Raw genomic sequence first — 22,239 nt, forward strand, 5'->3', positions numbered from 1 at the left:
AATTATAATTTAGATTTAGGGCATGTATGGATGAAGAACTTAAACATGGTATTTAGAAAATTTCATGTTTTAAGGAATCTTAAAATCGTATATTACGATTTCGTTATAAATTGGGTTGATAAACGAGGAAGTTTTAAATTTAGCGTAAAAAAATTTTAGAATATGAAAAGGTCGTAAATTTTATTTCTAAATTCCACCTAGATTTTGTTTCTTAAAAATCCCAAAGCAATGCGATTTTAATATATATATATATACAGAGAGCTTCTATTGAGGGATCCCTCAAATAAGCTTATTTGAGGGACACCCCTTGTAGGCCCCACTCCGGATTGTATTGCACTAATCCAAACCTTCTATTTTGTAGATACTCATTCAAAGATCATCCCTACAAAAACTCACTTGAATCCGATATCATTTGACCACTCAATTAAGTTATTGAAATTTTAGCATTTTCTTGAAGCACTGTATTAATTGATTTTGTAAGACACAATTGGATGTCGAAATAGTTTCCGATTTGTCTAATTTTTTGTAAGGATGATCTATGAATGAAGACCTAAAAAATAGATGGTTTGGATCATTGAGAAAAAAATTGTAGGGTACCCTGAAAGGCGTCCCTCAAATAAAATTATTTGAGGGATCCCTCAATAGAAGGGGACTGTATATATATAAACCACATATAGCCACAACAAAACCACCATTAGTATCCCCACCACCTAATTAAGCCATAACTAATTCTAGTGTCGATCACTTCTGGTGTTAGAATCCCAAACCCGCCAACCACCTCCTGCCTCAGTCACTTCCTGTTAGTGGGCCTCAGTCACTTCTAATCAGTTGTAAGATTGGGGGAATCAAAATAGAAAATAAAGTATATCAAATGCATATGATTTAAAATATGAAAAGGTTGTAAATTTTATTTCTAAATTCCACCTAGATTTTGTTTCTTAAAAATCCCAAAGCAATGCGATTTTAATATATATAAAAAACACATATAGCCACGACAAAACCACCGTCAGCATTCCCACCACCTAATTAAGCCACAACTAATTCTAGTGTCAGTCACTTTTGGTGTTACAACCCCAAACCGGCCAACCACCTCCTGCCTCAGTCACTTCCTGTTGGTGGGCCTGAGTCACTTCTACTCAGTTGTAAGATTGGGGGGATCAAAATAGAAAATAAAGTATATCAAATACATATGATTTAAAATATGAAAAGGTCGTAAATTTTATTTCTAAATTCCACCTAAATTTTTGTTTCTTAAAAATCCCAAAGCAATGCAATTTTAATATATAAAAAAACCACATATAGCCACGACAAAACCACCGTCAGCATTCCCACCACCTAATTAAGCCACAACTAATTCTAGTGTCAGTCACTTTTGGTGTTACATCCCCAAACCCGCCAACCACCTCCTGCCTCAGTCACTTCCCGTTAGTGGGCCTTAGTCACTTCTAATCAGTTGTAAGATTGGGGGATCAAAATAGAAAATACAGTATATCAAATACATATGATTTAAAACTTACATGTGAGAGTTAAATATTTTGAACTTAATCATGTCTAATTTATTTTAGAGAAGCCATTAAGTTAAATTACAAGTTGTCGATTATTAAGTGTATATAATATAGTAGAGGAGGGAGGTCAAAAAATTTGGGGGGGAGGGCGGGGGTCAAGGTCACTCCCGGCAGAGGAGTGGCTCCGCCCCTGCTTCTATTGTCAACATTGTCACTATCACCACCGCAACTGTGTGCACCGACATTGCAATTAAATTAGATCATGGTTATAGGGTTTGCAAAACGATAAATTTTACAAATTTGTGGACTTTAAGTCACAAGTTTTTTTATAATTTTTTAATATAGAAAATTTGATATAGAAACAAACTCCCATTGAGGAGTTGTGCTTAATGCTTGGATTTCAAGACTTTTATCCAAGTCCTTTGACTTTTGTGCTACATAGGATTACATTCCTTTTCAAATATTTTCTGGTGTAATCTTTTTATTTTTTTATTTTTAAAATTATTTTTTATTCTAATGTTGCCCCTTATGACTTGAATCAGGTAATAGTCATTTATGTCATATTGCCTATTACCTATCCATTGGTATATATATTCTTTTTCATATTTTTGACAATGTGTAAGAACATTTTTTGTACCTTTTTTTATAGGTAACATACAATTTTATTTGTCTATTTTTTGTAGATGATTTATAGGTAGTCTTCCAATTTATGTTCCTGACTTACAGGTAACATGATTTATCACTAAATTTTTTTTGTTGCTAATAATAACACTATTTACATGAATGTCATGTACATAACTTAATGTGGGTGCTTGTCTGATCGATTGATATAATATGTGGGTCTTTACTTTTTATTGATTAAATTATATTTTATCCATATATTAGGAATACTATCAAGGAAAGAATTCAAAATTTAAAGAGTAATGCTACTCTTATCACATTCTCATACCACCTTATGTGGGAGTTGAAGTGGACAGCCACATCAATTAAAAAGGAGTAATGCTACACATACCACATTTTTATCCCACATTTCTATACCACATGATGTGGCATGTTCATATTATATGCCACGTCAATTAAATCAATGAAGTGTATTTTAATTAATACAATTAGAAAAACAAATATTGGAATAAATCATAAAAGAAAAGAAAATATTAAATCATTTTAATTGATGTGGCTGTTCACCTTAGCTGCCACATAAGATGGTATAAAAATGTGGTATACAAATATGGTAAGAGTAGCATTATTCATTAAAAAAGTGCCAATAAATCATAAGTTGGTATGAAAATGTGGCATACAAATATGGTGAGAGTAGCATTATTCAAATTTAAATTATGAAATTCAATTACAAGGAAATAATACACTAAATTTAGATTTTCAATGTGTTTTCCTTATTTACATCAAAGGGTAAAATCAACACAACAAAAAAAGTAGTCAAAGGACCTACATCTAAAACAAAACGCGTTGACTAAACTCAATAGCAGCTAATCGTTTTGAACCTAGATCTAATAAGCCTTTTAAAAGAGAAAAAAAAAAAAAAAAACTCAATATGATTGTTCTGTCACTCCTTCCTTGTTGAACGGGAGTTTTCGAAACACCAAAGCAGCCAAGTCTTTGTCTAAATAGGCATCGGCGGTACTAGCAACAGGTAGCCTTTGAAAAATATTTAAAAATATTATATGTATTTTAATGTGATTTCACTCTATAAAAGATTAGTAGTCCATCCAAATATAGCCTAGTAAGCCATTGTCCACTCAACCTATAGGCTTCTAATCATCTTATATTTAATTTGTTTGCTCACTTAAGAGAATTTCCAATGGAGATGTCAAATAATATGTATCAAAATTGAATTTGATGACTGATAACTTTAGTCAATGAAACTATGATACATTATAAGCACACCAAACAATAGCTAGGACCCATATCCATTTTAATTAAAAAAATCCCATACAGTCCAGCCCATCAACCAGGGCCTATTAACTTATGACGCTGCATTATATAATGGCCAACTTTCTGCAAACTCATATCATGCAACGAAAGATCATCCTTCTTGTAATTAAATGGGGCTTTTGAGCACGGTTTTGGCTAAGTCCTATGTAGAGTTCTGGGGGAGGAAATGGAATATACAAGACATATCCACAGTGGTTGTGTTTGTGGCTTTGCATTGCCTTTGTTTATTTGCACCCTTTCATTTCAACTGGGGTGCATTTTGGGTGGCTATGGCTCTCTACCTTTTGACTGGTTTAGGAGTGACTCTCTCTTACCATAGAAATCTTGCCCATAGGAGTTTCACCCTTCCAAAATGGCTCGAGTACTCCTTTGCCTACTGTGGGGTTTTGTCACTTCAGGTATATAATATGTACATACATGAAATTATTCTGATCCATCGATAAAAAAACAAAGGTGTGACTGGAAAAGTATTTCTTGTGATCAAGAACGTTGCGTATGTTTTTTTTTTTTTTTTTCATTGTATTAGCTAGCTCTTACTTAGTAGAAAGATAAAATATGTCTGTGCGTGTGTGTTTGGGTTTGCAGGGTAGTTCGATTGAATGGGTGAGTACGCACCGGTACCACCATCAGTTTACTGATACAGGGAAAGACCCTCATAGCCCTATCAACTAAATTGTTGTGCACTAATTTATCCCAATTTTTGTTTATTACAGGATATTCTCACCAAGGAGATGATTGGGCGTGATACTAATAGAGGGGGGCTGTACTATGTGGATGACTTCAGTATGGGACGTGCCAATAGTGTGAAGCATCCGTCTGATGACAAGCACCGACAAATTTGGCTCTGGCATCGACGTTTGGGGCATCCATCTTTTGGTTATATGAGACACTTATTGCCCGAGTTGTTTTCTGTATTTAAGGACTCAGATTTTAAATGTGACACTTGCATTCTAGCCAAGAGTCATAGAGCATCCTATCCTTTAAGTATGAATAAAAGTACTATTCCTTTTGCTTTAATTCATTCTGATGTTTGGGGACCCTCACCTATTTCTACTCATTTCGGTATTCGTTGGTTTGTCACATTCACAGATGATTGTACACGGATGACATGGCTTTATTTGATGAAAAATAAGAATGAAGTGTTTTCCCTGTTCCAATCCTTTCACAAACAGATGGAAACACAGTTCAATGCTCGAATATAGATTCTTCGCTTTGACAACAGTGGAGAATTTGTTAATCATGATTTTCAGACTTACTTTCAGACACATGGCATTATTCATGAGACAACTTGCCCCCAGACACCATAACAAAATGATGTTGCCGAATGGAAGAATCGTCATCTCTTTTAAACAGCCCGTGCTCTTCTCATTGGTGGCCATGTTCCTCGTCATCACTGGGATGATGCTGTCGTCACTGCTGTCCACCTTATCAATCGCATGCCATCTGGGGTCTTGAACTTCAAAACTCCATTACAAGTGCTCGTGCAACACGGGCCTCTGCCTTTTGTTTTGGTGCTTACCCCTCGCATTTTTGGATGTGTGGCCTTCGTTCATCTCCACAAAAATCAACGAAACAAACTTGATCCATGTGCGCTTCGTTGTGTTTTTTTGGGTTATGCCACTCATCAGAAAGGCTACCTATGTTATCACCCTCCTACCTGGCGAACCTATGTCACTTTGGATGTCACCTTTCTGGAATCAGATATGTTTTTCTATGACCCAGCACCCAATTCTACTCTTCAGGGGAGATACCGAGTGAAGAGCTCAATTGGAGCAGCTTGGAAAACGAGGATATTCATCTATGCACGAAAATTGCTCTCGGCCAAGAAACAATAACAATTGATCGTCCCGAGTCTGGCACGTGCGAATGCTCTCTGCTAAACAACGATCGATCGCCTAACTCTTGCGAAGATGTTTTTGATTCGAGTCATACTCTTACAGACAACTCAGAACAACAAGATGAAGACCCCCCTCTCATTCAACAGTACTAACGGACCAATCTCCTGAGAATATCTTTGAGGTAAATACTCCTACTAGACTTGTGCATTTAGAGGATAAAACTATTGGATATCAATTACCTTTCAGGCAAAATCGTGGGAAGCCACTAAACCGTTATTCACCTGATATTGGCAAGACATCCAAGTATCCAATTGCAAATCATGTATCCATTGAGAAGCTGCCTGAACCACTCAAGGCTTTTGTGCATTAGTTGTCTGCTATCCATATTCCAACCAAACTCTCTGAAGCATTGAAAGATCCTAAGTGGGTCTAAGCTATAAAAGAGGAGATGAAAGCTCTTGAGAAAAATCAGACTTGGACATTGGAGACTATACCACGAGAAAAAAAGACTATCGAATGTAGATGGGTGTTTATTATAAAACACAATGCAGATGGATCTATCGAGCGATACAAGGCAAGACTTGTGGCAAAAGCATACACACAGACCTATGGTATAGACTATGAAGAAACTTTTGCACCAGTTGCAAAGTCAAACACCGTCAAAGTCTTATTGTCCCTTGCAGCTAATTTGGATTGGCCACTACACCAGTTTGATGTAAATAATGCTTTTCTACATGGCAAACTCACGGAGGATGTGTAAATGGACATTCCTCCTGGATATAATACTACTCAGACTGGAACAGTTTGCAGGTTACGAAAAACATTGTATGGATTGAAAAATCACCACGTGCATGGTTTGGACAGTTCACCATGGCAAAGAAGAACAATTGTTTCAAACGGTGCAACTCAGATCATACTCTGTTCTTGAAATATCGGAAAGGGAAGGTAACAGCATTAATAATCTATGTTGATGATAAGATTATTACTGGGAATGATAAACAGGAAATATCACAGCTACAAGACTATTTGGCTACTGAGTTTGAGATGAAGGATCTAGGTGGACTCAAGTATTTCTTGGAAATTGAGGTGGCTCGATCGCAGCAAGGCATATTTCTCTCTCAAAGGACATATGTCTTGGACTTGTTGACAGACACAGGAATGCTATATTGCAAACCTGCGGACACTCCTATTGTTCAGAATCATCATCTTGGAGAATATCCGGATCAAGTTCCAACTAACAAAGAAAGATACCAAAGGTTAGTGGGAAGATTGATCTACACTACAAGGAAAAACCCTTTTGGCGACCACCAGTTTTGGTCGCTAAAAACTGTCAATTCGTCGCCAAAACCCTTTAGCGACGAAATAATTTCGTCGCTAGTTTGGTCGCCTAAGGCTCGTGGCTGAAAGTAAAAGTGACAAAAGGCGACGAAAAAAAATTTTCGTCGCCAAAACCTTTATGCGACCAATTGGTTTCGTCGCCTTTCAATAATTAGTTCGTCGCCTATAAAGACAGATTCCCGCAAAAATACCAAAATTTGCCGCGAACTGAAGAAGGATTAGGCGACCAATAGATTGGTTGGTCGCCGATAGTTTTTGGTGACTACCAGATTTTGGTCGCTAAAGCTCACACAGTTGGTCGCTAAAATATGTATATTTTGTGTTTTTAATTATTTTATTTATATTATGTTTTGTGATAATATTAACCTTTTGTGCATTAACATATTGTAATTTCGAAAAACAATAAATTTAGATCAATAGATCAATAGAAAATTACATGAATACAAATTTCTCTCATTCAAAAGTACACAAGCGTACTAGTCATTCAAGTACACATAACATATCCAAATTCCACTAAAACACTGGAGGCCAAGCTCCATATATTCTTGCCCTTGGTAAACCCAAGTTCTGCAATCATTATTTCTCCACTCTAAGACTATTACCAAGCTTGTATACTATTTTGAACAAAACAAAATACATGTATACTATGCCTTTTGTATCCTCAAGTTTTGTAGTCATGATCTTTAACACCTGTGGGATAGGGGCTGTGATCTAATATCGTGGAATTCCCCAACACTGCCAATTGTTTGCTTGACCTTCTCAAACTCATCATCTTCCTTTACAAAAGAAACAAAATAAGAAATATGCTCAAGAAGATGCCAAAACCAAGAAAATTAAAATTAATATATATATATATATATATATATATAGAGAGAGAGAGAGAGAGAGAGAGAGAGAGAGAGAGAGAGAGAGAGAGAGAGACCAAAGCTGAAATTCACAATCTTAACTAAATAAGCCATCAATAAACCAACTTAAAAAAATTGAATTCATTTTTCATAGCTCTCAATATCGATTGTCAAAGCATACCTTTGTGATAATAACAGAAATCAAATCATCAATTACCACAAATAAAGAAGGAAAACAGTTACGAAAAACCAATGTAAAGACTAATATTATGCATGGCACAAACCCATTAGAAAACATAAATCATAAAATCCAAAGTATAATCCACACCTTAAATGGAACCAAGTGTAATAGGAAGAAGAGGTTCTTACCTCAAATGGTCCTCCGTCCAAAACCCCAAACCAAATCCTTCCACCTCAAATAAATTTTACATGGAAAAACAGGATACTACCCCGGTAAAGTTAAAGACACCTAAATGACATTGTTCTAAACACATTATAAGATAAAGCGAACTAAAGGGTAGATGGTTTGGGGGCAGAGAGTGGAAAATAACTCAAGCCATCAGAAATCTTTGGGGAAAGAGAGTGGGTATGCTTATATGAGTACATAGAGGTTACAGAGCTTTTTATCACAAAGGAAGCATCCCATATTCTATTCAACCTATTTAGTGAACTAATAACAATAACAACAATAGTGCAAAAGTCCTTGGCAGAGCTATGCAGGTATTTTGATTTAGGACCAGCTTTGATTTAAAATATAATTCTTTCTAGTGTTAAAAATTAATAAAAACACAAGGACAATGATATATCTAATTTCTCAAACAGAAAAATTATGATGCGGACCAAAGGGGCATCAGCAAGGTAAAATGAAAACAAGCTTGCAATACCCAAGCACCTTAAGACTTAATTGCACTTCCTAGAAAGAAAGAACTCTAACCCACCTGCAATGCCAATGGCATATCATTTGAAAGTTAAAGCACAAAACACTACCTTATCAATCTAAATCACTATAATCATCACTGTCATTACTAGATTGCCATCATGTTGTAATCAATCACAACCTTAACTGGAAGACCTCAGTGCCTAACAAGATTTCTTCTTCTTATGATAGTTCATCTTGCACATTTACAAACACAAAAATAGGAGCACCATACTACACTGAAATAAAGGGAAAAAGATCAACCTTGTTTATCTTCAACTACACACTGTTTAGCTAACAGTTTCAATTGGATAATGGGAACAAAATTTTAAGCAAAAATGAGATATACCTCTTTTCGTTAATGAATATAACTCTTAAAAATCAGTTTAGAAGTCACTCTCCTTCACTCCCTTTTCCAAATCAAGGTCCAAGAAATTAATATAGGTATTTGCAGTCATCAAATAAGTTCATGTGTATAACAGATTCCTAGAAACTTATTGCTTCAAATGAGAATTTGGTTTGGTTTCAAAAAGCAGAAAGCAATTCCTTATAGCTAAATCTTCTAGCCAAATCAAAATGGCTACTGCTACATCAAACCAAAGAAAAATAGAAAATCCAAATCAAATAGGCAATGTATGTTTTTAAATAGCTCCTCAACCTGATTGCCAATTCACAATCTCCATTAGCCAAAAATGAGAGAAAAATTTCATCTCAGATGTTTGAAAATCAGATACGCAAGTTCAACTTCAAAATCCTAGTCATGTTAGACCCACTTCAACTTCAAAATCCTAGTCATGTTAGACCCACTCTTTTCTTAGGCATTTTCCTACAAGCAGGAAAGCAAAAAACATAAATGTCCAACTTCAAAATCCTAGTCATGTTAGAAAAACTTTCCCAAAGGACATACGTATAATGTATAACAACAACCTTTAGAATACTCGCTTCTTCTCGGTTGAAATTTAAACACTAGCAAAAAGATCTTTTAAAATGGAAACAGGGGAATACAAAATTACATCAATAACATATACTTATTCACAGTACATAACCAAATATCTCTTGCAGACTAGAGACCTTATCAATTTAAGTGAATTCATTGAAGTCCTCCGATACATGAAAAGAGAAGGAAAAAAAAAAAAATTATAATGCAAGGTCTTTAAAAATTAAGTTTCAAAAGAATATGAGCCAAACAAGAATTTTTAAAAGGCACAAGAAAGAAATAAAATGGTGGCACAATTTTTTATTTCTAATAAAGAGAGGGAAAACAAAGGATGCTCAAACCTACCATCTACAACAATAGATTCACAGCCTAGCGTTGGTCTCTTGGTTGTCTGATGGGGCCTTCAAGTCTTTAATAGCTACAATTATCCATACTGGAAAATTCTCAAATGGCAGTGCTCAATCAAGGTTGCTTCTCTTTTATTTCTTCTCACAGTTTACATAAATAAAATATAAAAAGGCCTTAAGAATTAAGTTCTTGAATGAAGGCTTAACAAAGAAATCTGAAAAATGCTGAATCACTGCAAGATCCAGCAAAGAAACAGAGCATCAATTACAAAACACCACCAGGCAACGCAAGCACAAGAAATCTTCATAATAATTAAAAAAAAAAAAAAAAGGGTAAATCTTAACATTTCCATGATTCCAAACTCGTAACTCAAAATATTTAGAGAAGTTTTCATACCTAACATAGAGACAGCAGATGAGAAGTGGTTGAGGGGAAGTCGACCACATCGTTACTAAGACAAAAGCCAACTAAATTTTATTTTTACAGAATCAAAATCAAATAATTACAGAAAAATAGCTAAATAAACAAAAAATAATAAAAGCACCTTTGAATCAGAGTTGGTATGTGGCTGAGCACATTGCAGAGAATCTCTAGTATATGTTGCCGTAGTAGCAAGTGGTTGGCATCGATGAAGGATGATTTTGGGAAAGAGAGTGAGAAATAAGGGCCGTGAGAAATCTGAAGGGGGATGAAGAGATAGTGGGTATATAAGTGATTGGCCGGCATCGTTGGAAGATTTCAATTCGAGCGTTCGTGGAGGACTTAGTTGAAGGCATCGGTGGTGTGGAAGACGGCAGAGAGAGTGGATACGAGAGAAGTGAATTGGGGGAAGTGACGGGTTAGGGAAATTTTTTTAATTTATAGTCCCCCAGAATCAGCCACCAAGCTATTTGGTTGCCAACACGTCAAATAAGGAAAACGACACAGTTTTAATACTTTATATTCTTTTTTACAGGAACAGCGACCAAAAAAATTGGTCGCCAAGTTTCAAGAAATATTTGGGCGGTATCTCACAAAATATTTTCGCGGCATCTCAAATTTAGAGACGACGCAAGCAACCTTAGAGACAACATAATTTAGTCGCCAATAATTTTCAAGCTTAAAGGCGACCAATCTTGTGATTGGTCGCCAATTCCTCCCCTAGCGACCAAATCTTTTGGTAGCCATTCGGACATATTTTTTGGTAAATTAGTTAATAAATTTGACGAAATTATTGGCGACGAAATAAAAAACTTCGTCTCCAATAACCTTGCTTGGCGACCAAATTTGGGTTGGTCGCAAAAGATTTCGTGGCGAAAGAGGTTTTTTCTTGTAGTGCTATTTGTCACATACTCGACCAGACATTGCTTATGCGGTGAGCGTTGTCAGTCAATTTATGCACTCTCCAAGTGAAGACCACATGAATGCAGTTCTTTGGATAGTTAGATATTTGAAGTCTGCACCTGGAAAAGGACTTATGTTCTCAAAGCATGGTCATTTAAATATTGATGGTTATTCAGATGCAGATTGGGCAGGTAATGTAACAGATAGAAAATCCACATCGGGTTACTTCACATTCGTGGGAGGTAATTTGGTGACATGGAGGAGCAAGAAACAGAATATAGTAGCTTTATCCAGTGCAAAAGCCGAGTTCAGAGGCATGACTAAAGGGATTTGTGAACTTCTTTGGTGAAGAAAGTTGCTTACTGAACTTGGGTATAAACCTACATCCACAATGAATCTCTTTTGTGACAACAAGGCTGCTATAGCCATTGCATAGAATCCGGTTCAGCATGATCATACTAAACATGTTGAGGTGGATCGACACTTCATCAAACAGAAGCTTGAGGCTAAAGTGTTTCAGTTTCCTTTTGTGAAATCCAAGGATCAATTGACGGATATTTTGACAAAAGCAATTTCCAGTAAAGCATTCCACAATTCACTGGATCAGTTGGGCATTGGCGACATCTATGCACCAACGTGAGGGGGAGTGTTGGCGTGACTTGTGGATATTGACTTACTTTCCTTACACACCAAGAATACCTATTATAATTGTAATTGATTTACTTTAATTCCTGATTTCTTACTGTAAATGGATTTAGGAATTTATTATTTACTTGCCCATTCAGGTTTTGTTGTATTATAAATATGACCTCCTACAAGAAGAAGAATACACAGAAAATTCCCACAAACAAATATTCTCTCATAGTTTTCATATTTTAGCATATATGATAACAAACGGTAAGTCAGTGGGCACAAAGTGAAATTAATTCATCTCTTCTAAAAGCAAAAATCTAAACCAATCCGCACCCAATGAGCCTATGCTGGCTTCGTGTCCTTGGTTTGGACCATATCTTAGATATTGGGACCAAATGTAAAGCACCGCCGGTATATATTAGACTAGAACGTTGTCTATATCATATAAATTCGATCATTTTCCTTGCAGTTAGATAGTGAGGTATTAAATAGGATGCTATATTAATATTATACAACGGTCGCCCAACTTTCTCCAAACACAGTTAGAATTTGACTAGGAATTGTCTGCGCTGTGTGCAATTTGAATCTCCCTGGTGCGCGCGTTAGGGATAACTGAGAGCACTCCTCATATAGTACACCATCATTTTCACGCAGTTGAGCGCATATATTGTGACGGCAATGATTGAAGTAAGACATTACTAACTTAGAACGCGCATTATATAATGCGAACTTTCTGCAAACTCATATCATGCAACGAACGATCAACCTTCTTGTAATAAAATGGGGCTTTTGAGCACGGTTTTCGTTAAGTCCTGTGTAGAGTTCTGGGGGAGGAAATGGAATATACAAGACATAACCATAGTGGTTCTGTTTTTGGCTTTGCATTGCCTTTGTTTATTTGCACCCTTTCATTTCAACTGGCGTGCATTTTGGGTGGCTATGGCTCTCTCTCTTTTGACTGGTTTAGGAGTGACTCTCTCTTACCACAGAAATCTTGCCCACAGGAGTTTCACTCTTCCAAAATGGCTCGAGTACTCCTTTGCCTACTGTGGGGTTTTGTCACTTCAGGTATATATAATATGTACATACATGAAATTATTCTGATACATCGATAAAATAAAAAAATAAAAAAATAAAAAAAAAAGGTGCGACTGGAAAACGATTTCTTGTGATCAAGAACGTTTCGTATGTTTTTTTTCTTTTCACTGTATTAGCTAGTTGTTACTTAGTAGAAAGATAAAAATATGTTTGTGCGTGCGTGTTTGGGTTTGCAGGGTAGTCCGATTGAATGGGTGAGTACACACCGGTTCCACCATCAGTTTACTGATACAGGGAAAGACCCTCACAGCCCCATCAAAGGTTTTTGGCGCAGCCACATGGGTTGGATCTTTGATAGCAGTTATCGGTTTGGACAAGTAGAAAACAAATCTCTCTCTCTCTCACTCTCTCTCTCTCTCTCTCTCTCTCTCTCATACATACTTCGTTATTTTTATTTAAATGAGAAATTTGCAGTATGGGGGGGCCTAAAGAACGTTGAAGATTTGAAGAAGCAGCTCTTCTATAGGTTTCTTCGTCATACTAACCTTCTACATTCAGTTCTTCTTGGAGGTTTACTATATGCTGCGGGTGGATTTTCCTTCTTGGTTTGGGGAATGGTGAGATTGGTTATTTACTGGTTAATTTCCATTAAATTTAAATGGGAACATATGGTCTTTAAAAATTTATATCCAAAAGAAAGTATAGTGGAAACTGTATATACCATCCATGAGCCATGATTCTATTATTATTGTTACAAATGCATTCGCAATATTATTTGAATTCTGAAACTACTCGCAAATTCGTCTCACAAATTTATCATTATATAACCTCTTTCTTTATATATAATGGTCTTGGACGTGCATCTTTGACTCCTCGCTTGTGTACATACAGTTTTTAATTATAGAAAAGTTGATATAGATTCAAATTCTTATTGAGGAGTAGGGTTTAATCCTTAAATTTGGTGACTTTGATCAAAGTTCTTTGACTTTTGTGCCACATAGAATTACATTTTTTTTAATAAATATTTTATGATGTAATCTTTTTTTTATTTTATTTTTAATTTTTTGTTCCAATGTTGCCCCTTATGACTTGAATCGGGTAATAGTCATTTATGTCATATTGCTTATTGGATGTGCTAAAGTGGATGTGCTCCCCACTCTCCACCTGAGTTCAAATCCCCATCCCCGTATTTAATATTTATTTTTATTTTTTGACCTACCTCCTCTACTATATTATATATAATATATAATATTATATAAACTTAATAATAGACAACTTGTAATTTAAGTTAATGGCCTCTCTAGACTAAATTAGTAAGTTAATGGCCTCTCTAAACTAAATTAGACATGATTAAGTTCGAAATATTAAACTATAACATCTAAGTTTTAAATCATATATATTTGATATACTTTATTTCCTATTTCGATTCCCCCAATCTTACAATTCTAACTCCGCCACTGACTAGAAATGACTAAGGCAAGAGGTGGTTGGTGGGTTTGGGGTTACAACACCAAAAATGACTGACACTAGAATTAGTTGTGGCTTAATTAGGTGGTGGTGGTGCCGATGGTGGTTTTGTCTGTGGCTATATGTGGTTGTTTATATATTAAAATGACATTGTTTTGGGATTTTAAAGAAACAAAATATAAGTAGAATTTAGACATAAAATTTACGACTTTTTAGTATTCTAAATTTTTTTCATGCTGGATTTAAAACTTCCTTGTTGAATTGATAACGAAATCATAATATACTACTCCTTAAAACATGAATTTTGTCTAATTATATGTTTAAATTCTTCATCCAAACATGGCCTAAATCTAAATTCCTTATAATTTCAGGGGGTGAGGACCGTACTTGTTCTCCACAACACTTTTCTAGTTAATTCAGTTGGCCACATGTGGGGAAAGAAACCATGGAACACCGGTGATATGTCTAGGAACAATTGGTATATTGTATTTATTCCCCACTCTGCCATATTTCATCTTTCTATATGTAAAATTGGGATATTAATATGTTTTATACATCATCTTTAATCATTTAGGTGGGTGTCACTGTTAGCGCTTGGAGAAGGGTGGCATAATAACCACCACGCTTTTGAATACTCAGCTCGACAAGGGCTAGAATGGTGGCAGTTTGATTTTACTTGGTACATAATAAAATTTCTTCAAGCTATTGGATTAGCAACAGATGTGAAGGTCCCAACTGAAATTCAAAAGCAACGAAAAGCTTCAAAGAGTAGAATCCTGGCTACTCAAAATTAGTCTTTGAAGATTTACCCTACTATGGATATGTAGCTTCAAATCCTATATGCATTTGTAATGGGGTCAATATTCATGCATGGTGTGGATTCTGGGATTAGTCTCCTATTTCTGTGGCTTCTAAATAATCACTTATAATCATATTGTGTAAAAATAAACTATGAAAAGTGTTTAATTCTGGCATATTGAAGTAATTTTCTGTATTATGAATAAAATTGACCCCATGTTAAAAGTGTGTTTAGTTACTAGTTTGGTAAAAAAAAGAAAAAAAAAGTTACCTTTATTTGCATTTACACTAATTAGTTAAGATTAAAATAAAAGTTAATTACACATACATCTCATGAGATTTCTCTTATTTTCACATAACTCTTTGAGATTTTGAAAATTACACGACCACTCCCTTGAGATTTCCAAATCATTACACTTTATAGAATTTAAGAAAGAAAGGAAAAAGTACATGTTCGTGTCTTATTTTGTTGGGCCATAGAATCACCCCACTCATCTTATTTCGTGTTTGTTTACTTGTGTTTTACGGAGTATATGCAAGCCCAATTCACGTCCTATACATCTTGCTATGTAGGCCCCGCCACAGAATACGCAAGCTGAGTGATGTCATATGGCCCTAAAAATTGGGGCCTCCTATATAACCTTTTAGTCCAAGAATTATAGTAGCAAAAACGGTATTTTATTTGTATAATTCATGCTTTTTGGGATTTATTCTGAAATGTTTTTGGCATTTTTCATATAGCGACTCTCTTTTATGTAAATTAACCAACTTAGCACCTAAACTGAGAATTTTTTATTTTTTATTTGGTTTAGAATGCGGTAAGTGTTGAACATAAACGGCCTTAACTTTATTTCTGCCCAGGACCTCCAAAATCAATGAATCAACCCTGTTGGCATGTCCATCAAAGGTGCCTTCTTATGCGTTCAAGTGACATCATTTTCACCTTATGTGTAGTCTTTTTTTTTTTATTTTTTATTTTTATAATGTATGGAAAAAAGGGAACTAAAATGTAATAAGGTGTGCGTTGTCTTTCTGCGTCTTGGTACAGGTGTTAATTTTGTTGACGTGAGTTAACCTACTGAATCAAGGAGATTTATTTCCTAAGTTAATTAGGTTATTTACTTCCTTGTTTTATATAGTTGACACATCCTTGTATAATTATGAGATATTCTCCTAATTAATTATTGTATCTATTTCCTTGTAAAGCACCCTTCAAACCAAATATTATATTTTAGCACGGTATTAGAGCAATCGATCCTAAGTTGTCTCTAAACCCTTAAATCATACCCTCAAATTCAAACCCAAACCCTAAATCAAATTCCTTACCTCTCAAATCAAATCCTCTTGTCCAACTCCTTAAACACATACCTCTCAAATCAAATTCGTATCAAATTTCTCAAATCAAATTCATCAAATTCTCAAATCAACTCCTCAACCACAAACACACACACATATCAAATCTTACTTCTGTTTAGATGTTAGGACCCCTTACGATTCTCTCCCTCCTTGCAGACTCACATAAGCATGCGGTCAATCCTGCTGAACCGGTTACCTGGGCTCGTGCTTCTATCGCCACAACCAAAGGTTCTGCTTTTCATACGTCGTCTTCAAAGCCCAAATGGATTATTGACTCGGGTGATACAGATCACATGACATTTGATCTTGGCCAACTTATTAGTCGCAAACCATCCACTCAAACGGTGGTGTCTAATGCTAATAGTACCATTTCCTTGTAGTTGGGAAAAGCTCTCTATATCTCTCTAACTGCATACATCTAGATTCTATATTGATTGTTCCATTATTGGACTATAACTTATTGTCTGTTGCATAACTTACTACTACTTTGGGGTGTACTATAACATTTTGACTGAATCATTGTGTTTTTCAAGACATCTTTAGGGGGAAGACGATTGATTATGGTACTAGACGGGCACCGGATAGTGAGACCATGGTTGGTACCATGGTTGGTCTAGCTTTCACAACCAATTGAGCTAGTTCTGAGAGGCAGAAAGACAAAGTTTGGTTATAGCATAAATATCGTGGGCATGCCTCATTCGATTATCTAAAGAAGTTGTTTCCATCATTATTTTTCAGTTTTGATGTTTCCAACTTATAGTGTGATACGTGTGAATTGGCCAAGAGTCATCGTGTTCTATTACCATTAAGTATAAATAAAAGTTTGGTTATCTTCTCCCTTATTTATTATGATGTTTGGGGGCCTGCTCAAATCGCTACTCCGGCTGGAGCTCAATGGGTTGTCACTTTTATTGATGACTGCACCAAATGACCTGGGTTTCCCTTCTTAAAAGCAAAGGAGAAGTCAGTTTAACATCTCAACAGTTCCATAAAATGGATATCATCTCTACAACATCACTGAAGCTTCGTTTTTGAAGTAATGGATTGATGAGATGCAAACCAAGTCAAGCAATTTTAACACACGCCAACAGAATCTTAGAGGAATAAGAACTTAATTTGTTGTATTTTTTCTTTTTTTCTTGTTCTTTTTTAAGGGCCAAATATCATCTAATGACTGAAAAACTGACACCAAATTTTATTTATTGGTTTTTAGGTCTAATGGCCTCTAAACGTTGATTCGATTCGCATTTGGTCTCTCAATTTCCAAAATCGTTCCCGTGGTCCTTCAACTTCAATTTCTTTAGGACAAATGGTACTGCCATTAATTTTGTTATCTTTTCCGTTAAATGCAGGGGAAAATTATCTTTTTATATTATTTTTAATTTCCACCATTTGAATATTTCTTTCACCCAAAAACCAAAAATAAAAACTAAAAACTAAAAAACCTTCTTCCTATCCTCACCACAATAACCACAACCTCTCCAACTCAACCCCACCGAAATTTGCCCATGTACCCCAAGAGTAAAGAAATTTCCGATTTTGACCCTCAACAGTACACCATGTGCCATGCACATGATCAAATTTGATGGCAAAACTAGTTGTCCTAATAAAACTGAAAATTAAGAGATGAAAATGAGAATCAAGTCAAAGTTCAGGGACCACTGAACCTAAAAATCCTTTATTTTTTGGGTACACTACGGAATACCCCCCTAAACTACTTCGACTGTTGCAATTACCACCATGAATTAATTTTTCAACCAATTTAGCTCTCGTATTAAATTTATTTGTCAATTTTGCCCCTACCGTTAGCTTTTCCACAACTCCATCCAAATGCCAGTCAAATATAAGGGTAAATTTGACGTTGTACAAGGTATAGTATTAAGGAAAATAAGGAAAATCTAAAAAAATCAAATAGAGAAAAAGAAAACCTCCCACCAATTTCTTCTCCCCCATTTCCCAACCACCACCTACAGACCACTCCTCCCTCCTCCCACCCCGCACCTGCAGAAACTGACCCAATCTCCAACTATAAAGAGGCTAACCAATACAGGGTTGTGGATGACCTTCTTTTTCACCAAGGAATATGCATCTAGCAATGCCAGCACTAAACTCCAGATGATTTGCAGACCCACTGAAGCAATCAGGTAGCTGCAAAATGAGCATTGCCTTAAACAAATATTACAATTTTTTTTTTCAGGACAAGAAATGGCATGTGATGCATCAAGAGTTGCAGAAATCTGCCCCATAAGCCTACAGAATCAGGTTACACAAAACTGCACTTAGACGGCAATTTTCTCAGAAACATTAGATATCATAAACAGATAGAGCTAAACAAGTCAACAACAGTGAGAAAAACAAGCATAATGACTTCTAAGTCACTAGTTCCAATTATTATATCATTCTAAAATAGAAAAAGCAATACATCAATGGCTCATATTGACGTATTTTACGCCAAGAGCTCATCCCAAAATTCTAACTACGACCAACTCTAGCACTTCCGGTGCGCCAAAGAATGAAGAATCAAATTGAATCACCATATCACCATTGTCAAAACCTCAATTCAATCATACACTAAGCAAACACAGAAATTAACAACAACAAAAACTACGAGAAATTAAAATTTTCACGATATCCTCTAAGTGCTTTTGCGTATGAGAGACTATGAGTAGTTTTTCAGAGAATCTCTCTCCTGATGGCGTATCCGTATTAAGATTGACAAATGTTATCCAACGATTATTCTAAGTACGATCTCTGCCTTCTTTGCCAAGCTCATTCCTCCAGAGGAGTTCTTAGCTCCGTCTCTGTCTGAGATTGCTATGGTTGACGTCGCTCGGATTTGACGGTGCTGGAGAAGTAATTGGAGGCGTGTCATCGGTCAACGGAGATTGAGATAGAGATGATTGCGGTGGCACCAGGGGTGAAGAAGGATGGAGCATCCAACGGAGATGGAGGAAGGGAAATTGGCGATGGAGTTTTGGCTGAAGGTGAATCAACGGCGAGTTGCGGTGATGGAGTAGGCGAGGGCTGTGGTGGAGATGACAAAGATACAATGGGGAATTGGAATAGCAGAAAAGCCAGAAGCAGAGCTCGATAAACCTAGCCATTATTGAAGAAGAAGAAGAAGAAAGTTCGAGATGCTAGTTGATGAAGATTGAGTTGATTAATAGACAAAACAAAAGGGCAAAACAGTAATCAAACATAGCTGCTAAATTTAAGAAATCGACAGCTGTCAATTTTGGGGTTTATTTTAGGTGTGTTTATATACATTGAATGGTATAGGGTTTCTTTTTAGAACTATGTCCAGGAATGGATATTTAACTAATTTTCTTTATACAAATTTAGTTAAATACCCAATCTTAGACATAGTCTTATAAAGACACCCTCTACCATTTAAAAACTATATACACACAACAACAAAAAATCCAAAAATCGACAGCTGTTGATTTTTCAATGTAATAGCTATTTTTTAGTTTATTTTTGTGTGTAAAATAACTATATTGCCCTTGTATGATGGATTTGAGAGAGAAAAATCAGATCTGCCGAAAAACCAAATCAAATTCATTTTCTCCTTTCTCGGTGTTGGAGTAAGAGGCGCTGTCATTGAAGCTTAATCTCAGGTCCAACTATATTCTTCATCTATGGTCTACAATTTTCAATATTACACCTTCGATTTCTTATTCTAAAATCGTGCTTCTATTCATATTTTTTTCTTTTCGGATTGTCCGGAACCTCGAACGAACCTCGATCAGATGCTCCTAGCTCTACTCCTCATCTTCGAGCTCTACTTCTCTTTCGCCACGTCGTAATCGTCGTTGTCATCGTCATCATCGTCGTTGTCGTCGTCGTTGTCATCGTTTGGTTTGGAGTTGAGATTTTTTATCTTTTGCTTCAATTACGTGTTTCTCTTCGGATTTTAGTTGATTTTTGGAATGTATTTTAAGCTTTGATGACCGATTTATCTTTTGTTACTATTTCAGTTATGGATCTCATTTTTGTTTAACAATGTACTTCTATAACAGAGTATTAACAATGTACTTCTATGACAGAGTATTAACAATGTAATTCTATGACATAATAGTATTAACAATCTAGGCTCGGCTTGTTTTCAATACTCCGAGAATTTTTTTTATAATAAATTGTTTGGGTTTTTAAAAAAAATCTAGGCTCGGCTTATTTTGAGTTGGTCTAGTTTGTTCTTTCTTCATCCTTTCTTTAGTAGACATATATTAGAAATAGCAATATGACAGGCATTAATCAACATGACATTACACTAGCAGTGTTACTACCCTAGACTAGAACATTACAGGGGTGGACATGCATTAGAAATAAGATATCATAGAAAACTAGCAGTATTATTACCCTAGACTGAAACATTATAGGAGTAGATATGCATTAGAAATAGGATGTCATAGGAAACTAGCAGTGTTATTACCCTAGACTGGAACATTACAAGGGTAGACATGCATTAGAAATAGGATGTCATAGGAAACTAGCAGTGTTATTACCCTAGACTGGAACATTACAGCCATTAATCAACATGATAGTAAAGGTGTGGAACATTGTAGCCATTAAGCAAGATGACGTGTTATTGAAGCTACGGTTTTCGAAACGTTTTGTTTATAATTAATTGTTTGGGTTTTTTTTTTTTTTTTTTATAAAATTAGGATGAGCTTGTTTTGGGTGCTTTTAAAGTTTTTTGTGTTGGGCTTCTTTTAAGTTGATCAGTGGCAGTCACATAATTTATAGGAACTTAAATACCAATTTCTTATGTAGTAAATGAGTTGTGGGTGTGTTTCTAAAGTGCATTCCATATGAGTTTTTTTTATAATTCCAGTCCCTATTTTGGATAAATTAGATAAACTTCAACAGTACAATTAAAGACATATCTAGAGTACCAATTAGAAGAGGGCAACAAACTAACATGTTAAAAACAAAACTAACGTGAATAAAAGCTGCACTAAAAATACTAGCCCACATAACCATAGTTAACCATAAGCCCAAACAAAGCTCACATACCCAACATAACCAAAACCCTAAAGCAACCCATGAGCCTAAACGAACCCTACCACCACCACTTGTCGAAGCCCCATCGCTACCACACCCACCAACACATCCCTAACTGGAAAAAAAATAGTTTGCAGCGATCTATCTGCACATAAGAGCAAACACATAAACAAAATAACTACCTTGACAAAGAAAAATTGAGTGATTTACAACAACCTCTGTCGAAAACAATGTAGACCCAAATTTAGAAAACATGAGCAATGTTATAGAACGAGTTTTGTGAGAAGGATTTGTTTGAGAATGCCTAACAAAGATTATGAGGAATTTCAATCTAAGCATGACTTGGAAGAAATCATCACAAATGGCTTCTTATTCTAGAGTTTTTTTATTGTCACCAACTTTTAAGATTAAAATAAGATTTAATTACACATACATTCTCTGAAATTTAGCTAAAAACACACAAAAACTATTTTAGGAACTCTCTATAAAATTTGAACTCCAATCATACTCTCTAGTTTAAGGAATCATAAATACTATAATTTTTTAAAACTCAATATAATTGGTCCGTCACTCCTTCCTTGTTGAACAGGAGTTTTCGAAGCACCAAAGCAGCCAAGTCTTTGTCCAGATAGGATTGAAGCATTCATGCCTTTTTTAAACGGGCGTGGAACTTCATTATCATCTGCCACACAGCGAGAGTAGAGAGGAAGAATTTCTCTTGCTTTTGACTCCGTGGTGGGTTCAACACCACATCCTCATCATCCATTCTTTTTTTGGTCCTTTTTGTTTGCCTCAAACTGGTTGCAGGACCCAAACTCCTCTTACATTGCATACTTGAATTTATTTCATTCAAGTTTTGTCTACTTTTTGTTCAAAGCCATTATGAAATGCAAGCACGTGGTGGGCCTCTCTTCTTCGACCTTTTTTTCTGCAATTGATTGCA

At 35.6% G+C, this 22,239-nt stretch overlaps 1 protein-coding gene and 1 long non-coding RNA gene across 2 annotated transcripts; one reads left to right on the plus strand and one right to left on the minus strand.

Annotated features, from left to right (window-relative positions):
- On the plus strand, positions 3,566–14,932 carry LOC18779543 (palmitoyl-monogalactosyldiacylglycerol delta-7 desaturase, chloroplastic). The gene is made up of 5 exons (XM_020562319.1): positions 3,566–3,853; positions 12,908–13,053; positions 13,150–13,288; positions 14,510–14,616; positions 14,713–14,932. Exons 1-5 carry the CDS (start codon positions 3,566–3,568, stop codon positions 14,930–14,932), a joined length of 900 nt encoding a protein of 299 aa, XP_020417908.1.
- On the minus strand, positions 7,022–10,532 carry LOC109948918. Its single transcript, XR_002271364.1, has 3 exons — positions 10,222–10,532; positions 10,074–10,128; positions 7,022–7,407 (listed from the first exon to the last, which is right to left on the minus strand). It is a non-coding gene; the product is annotated as an uncharacterized LOC109948918 (long non-coding RNA).

The sequence above is a fragment of the Prunus persica genome, chromosome G4, assembly GCF_000346465.2.
Source record: "Prunus persica cultivar Lovell chromosome G4, Prunus_persica_NCBIv2, whole genome shotgun sequence".
NCBI lineage: Eukaryota > Viridiplantae > Streptophyta > Magnoliopsida > Rosales > Rosaceae > Prunus > Prunus persica.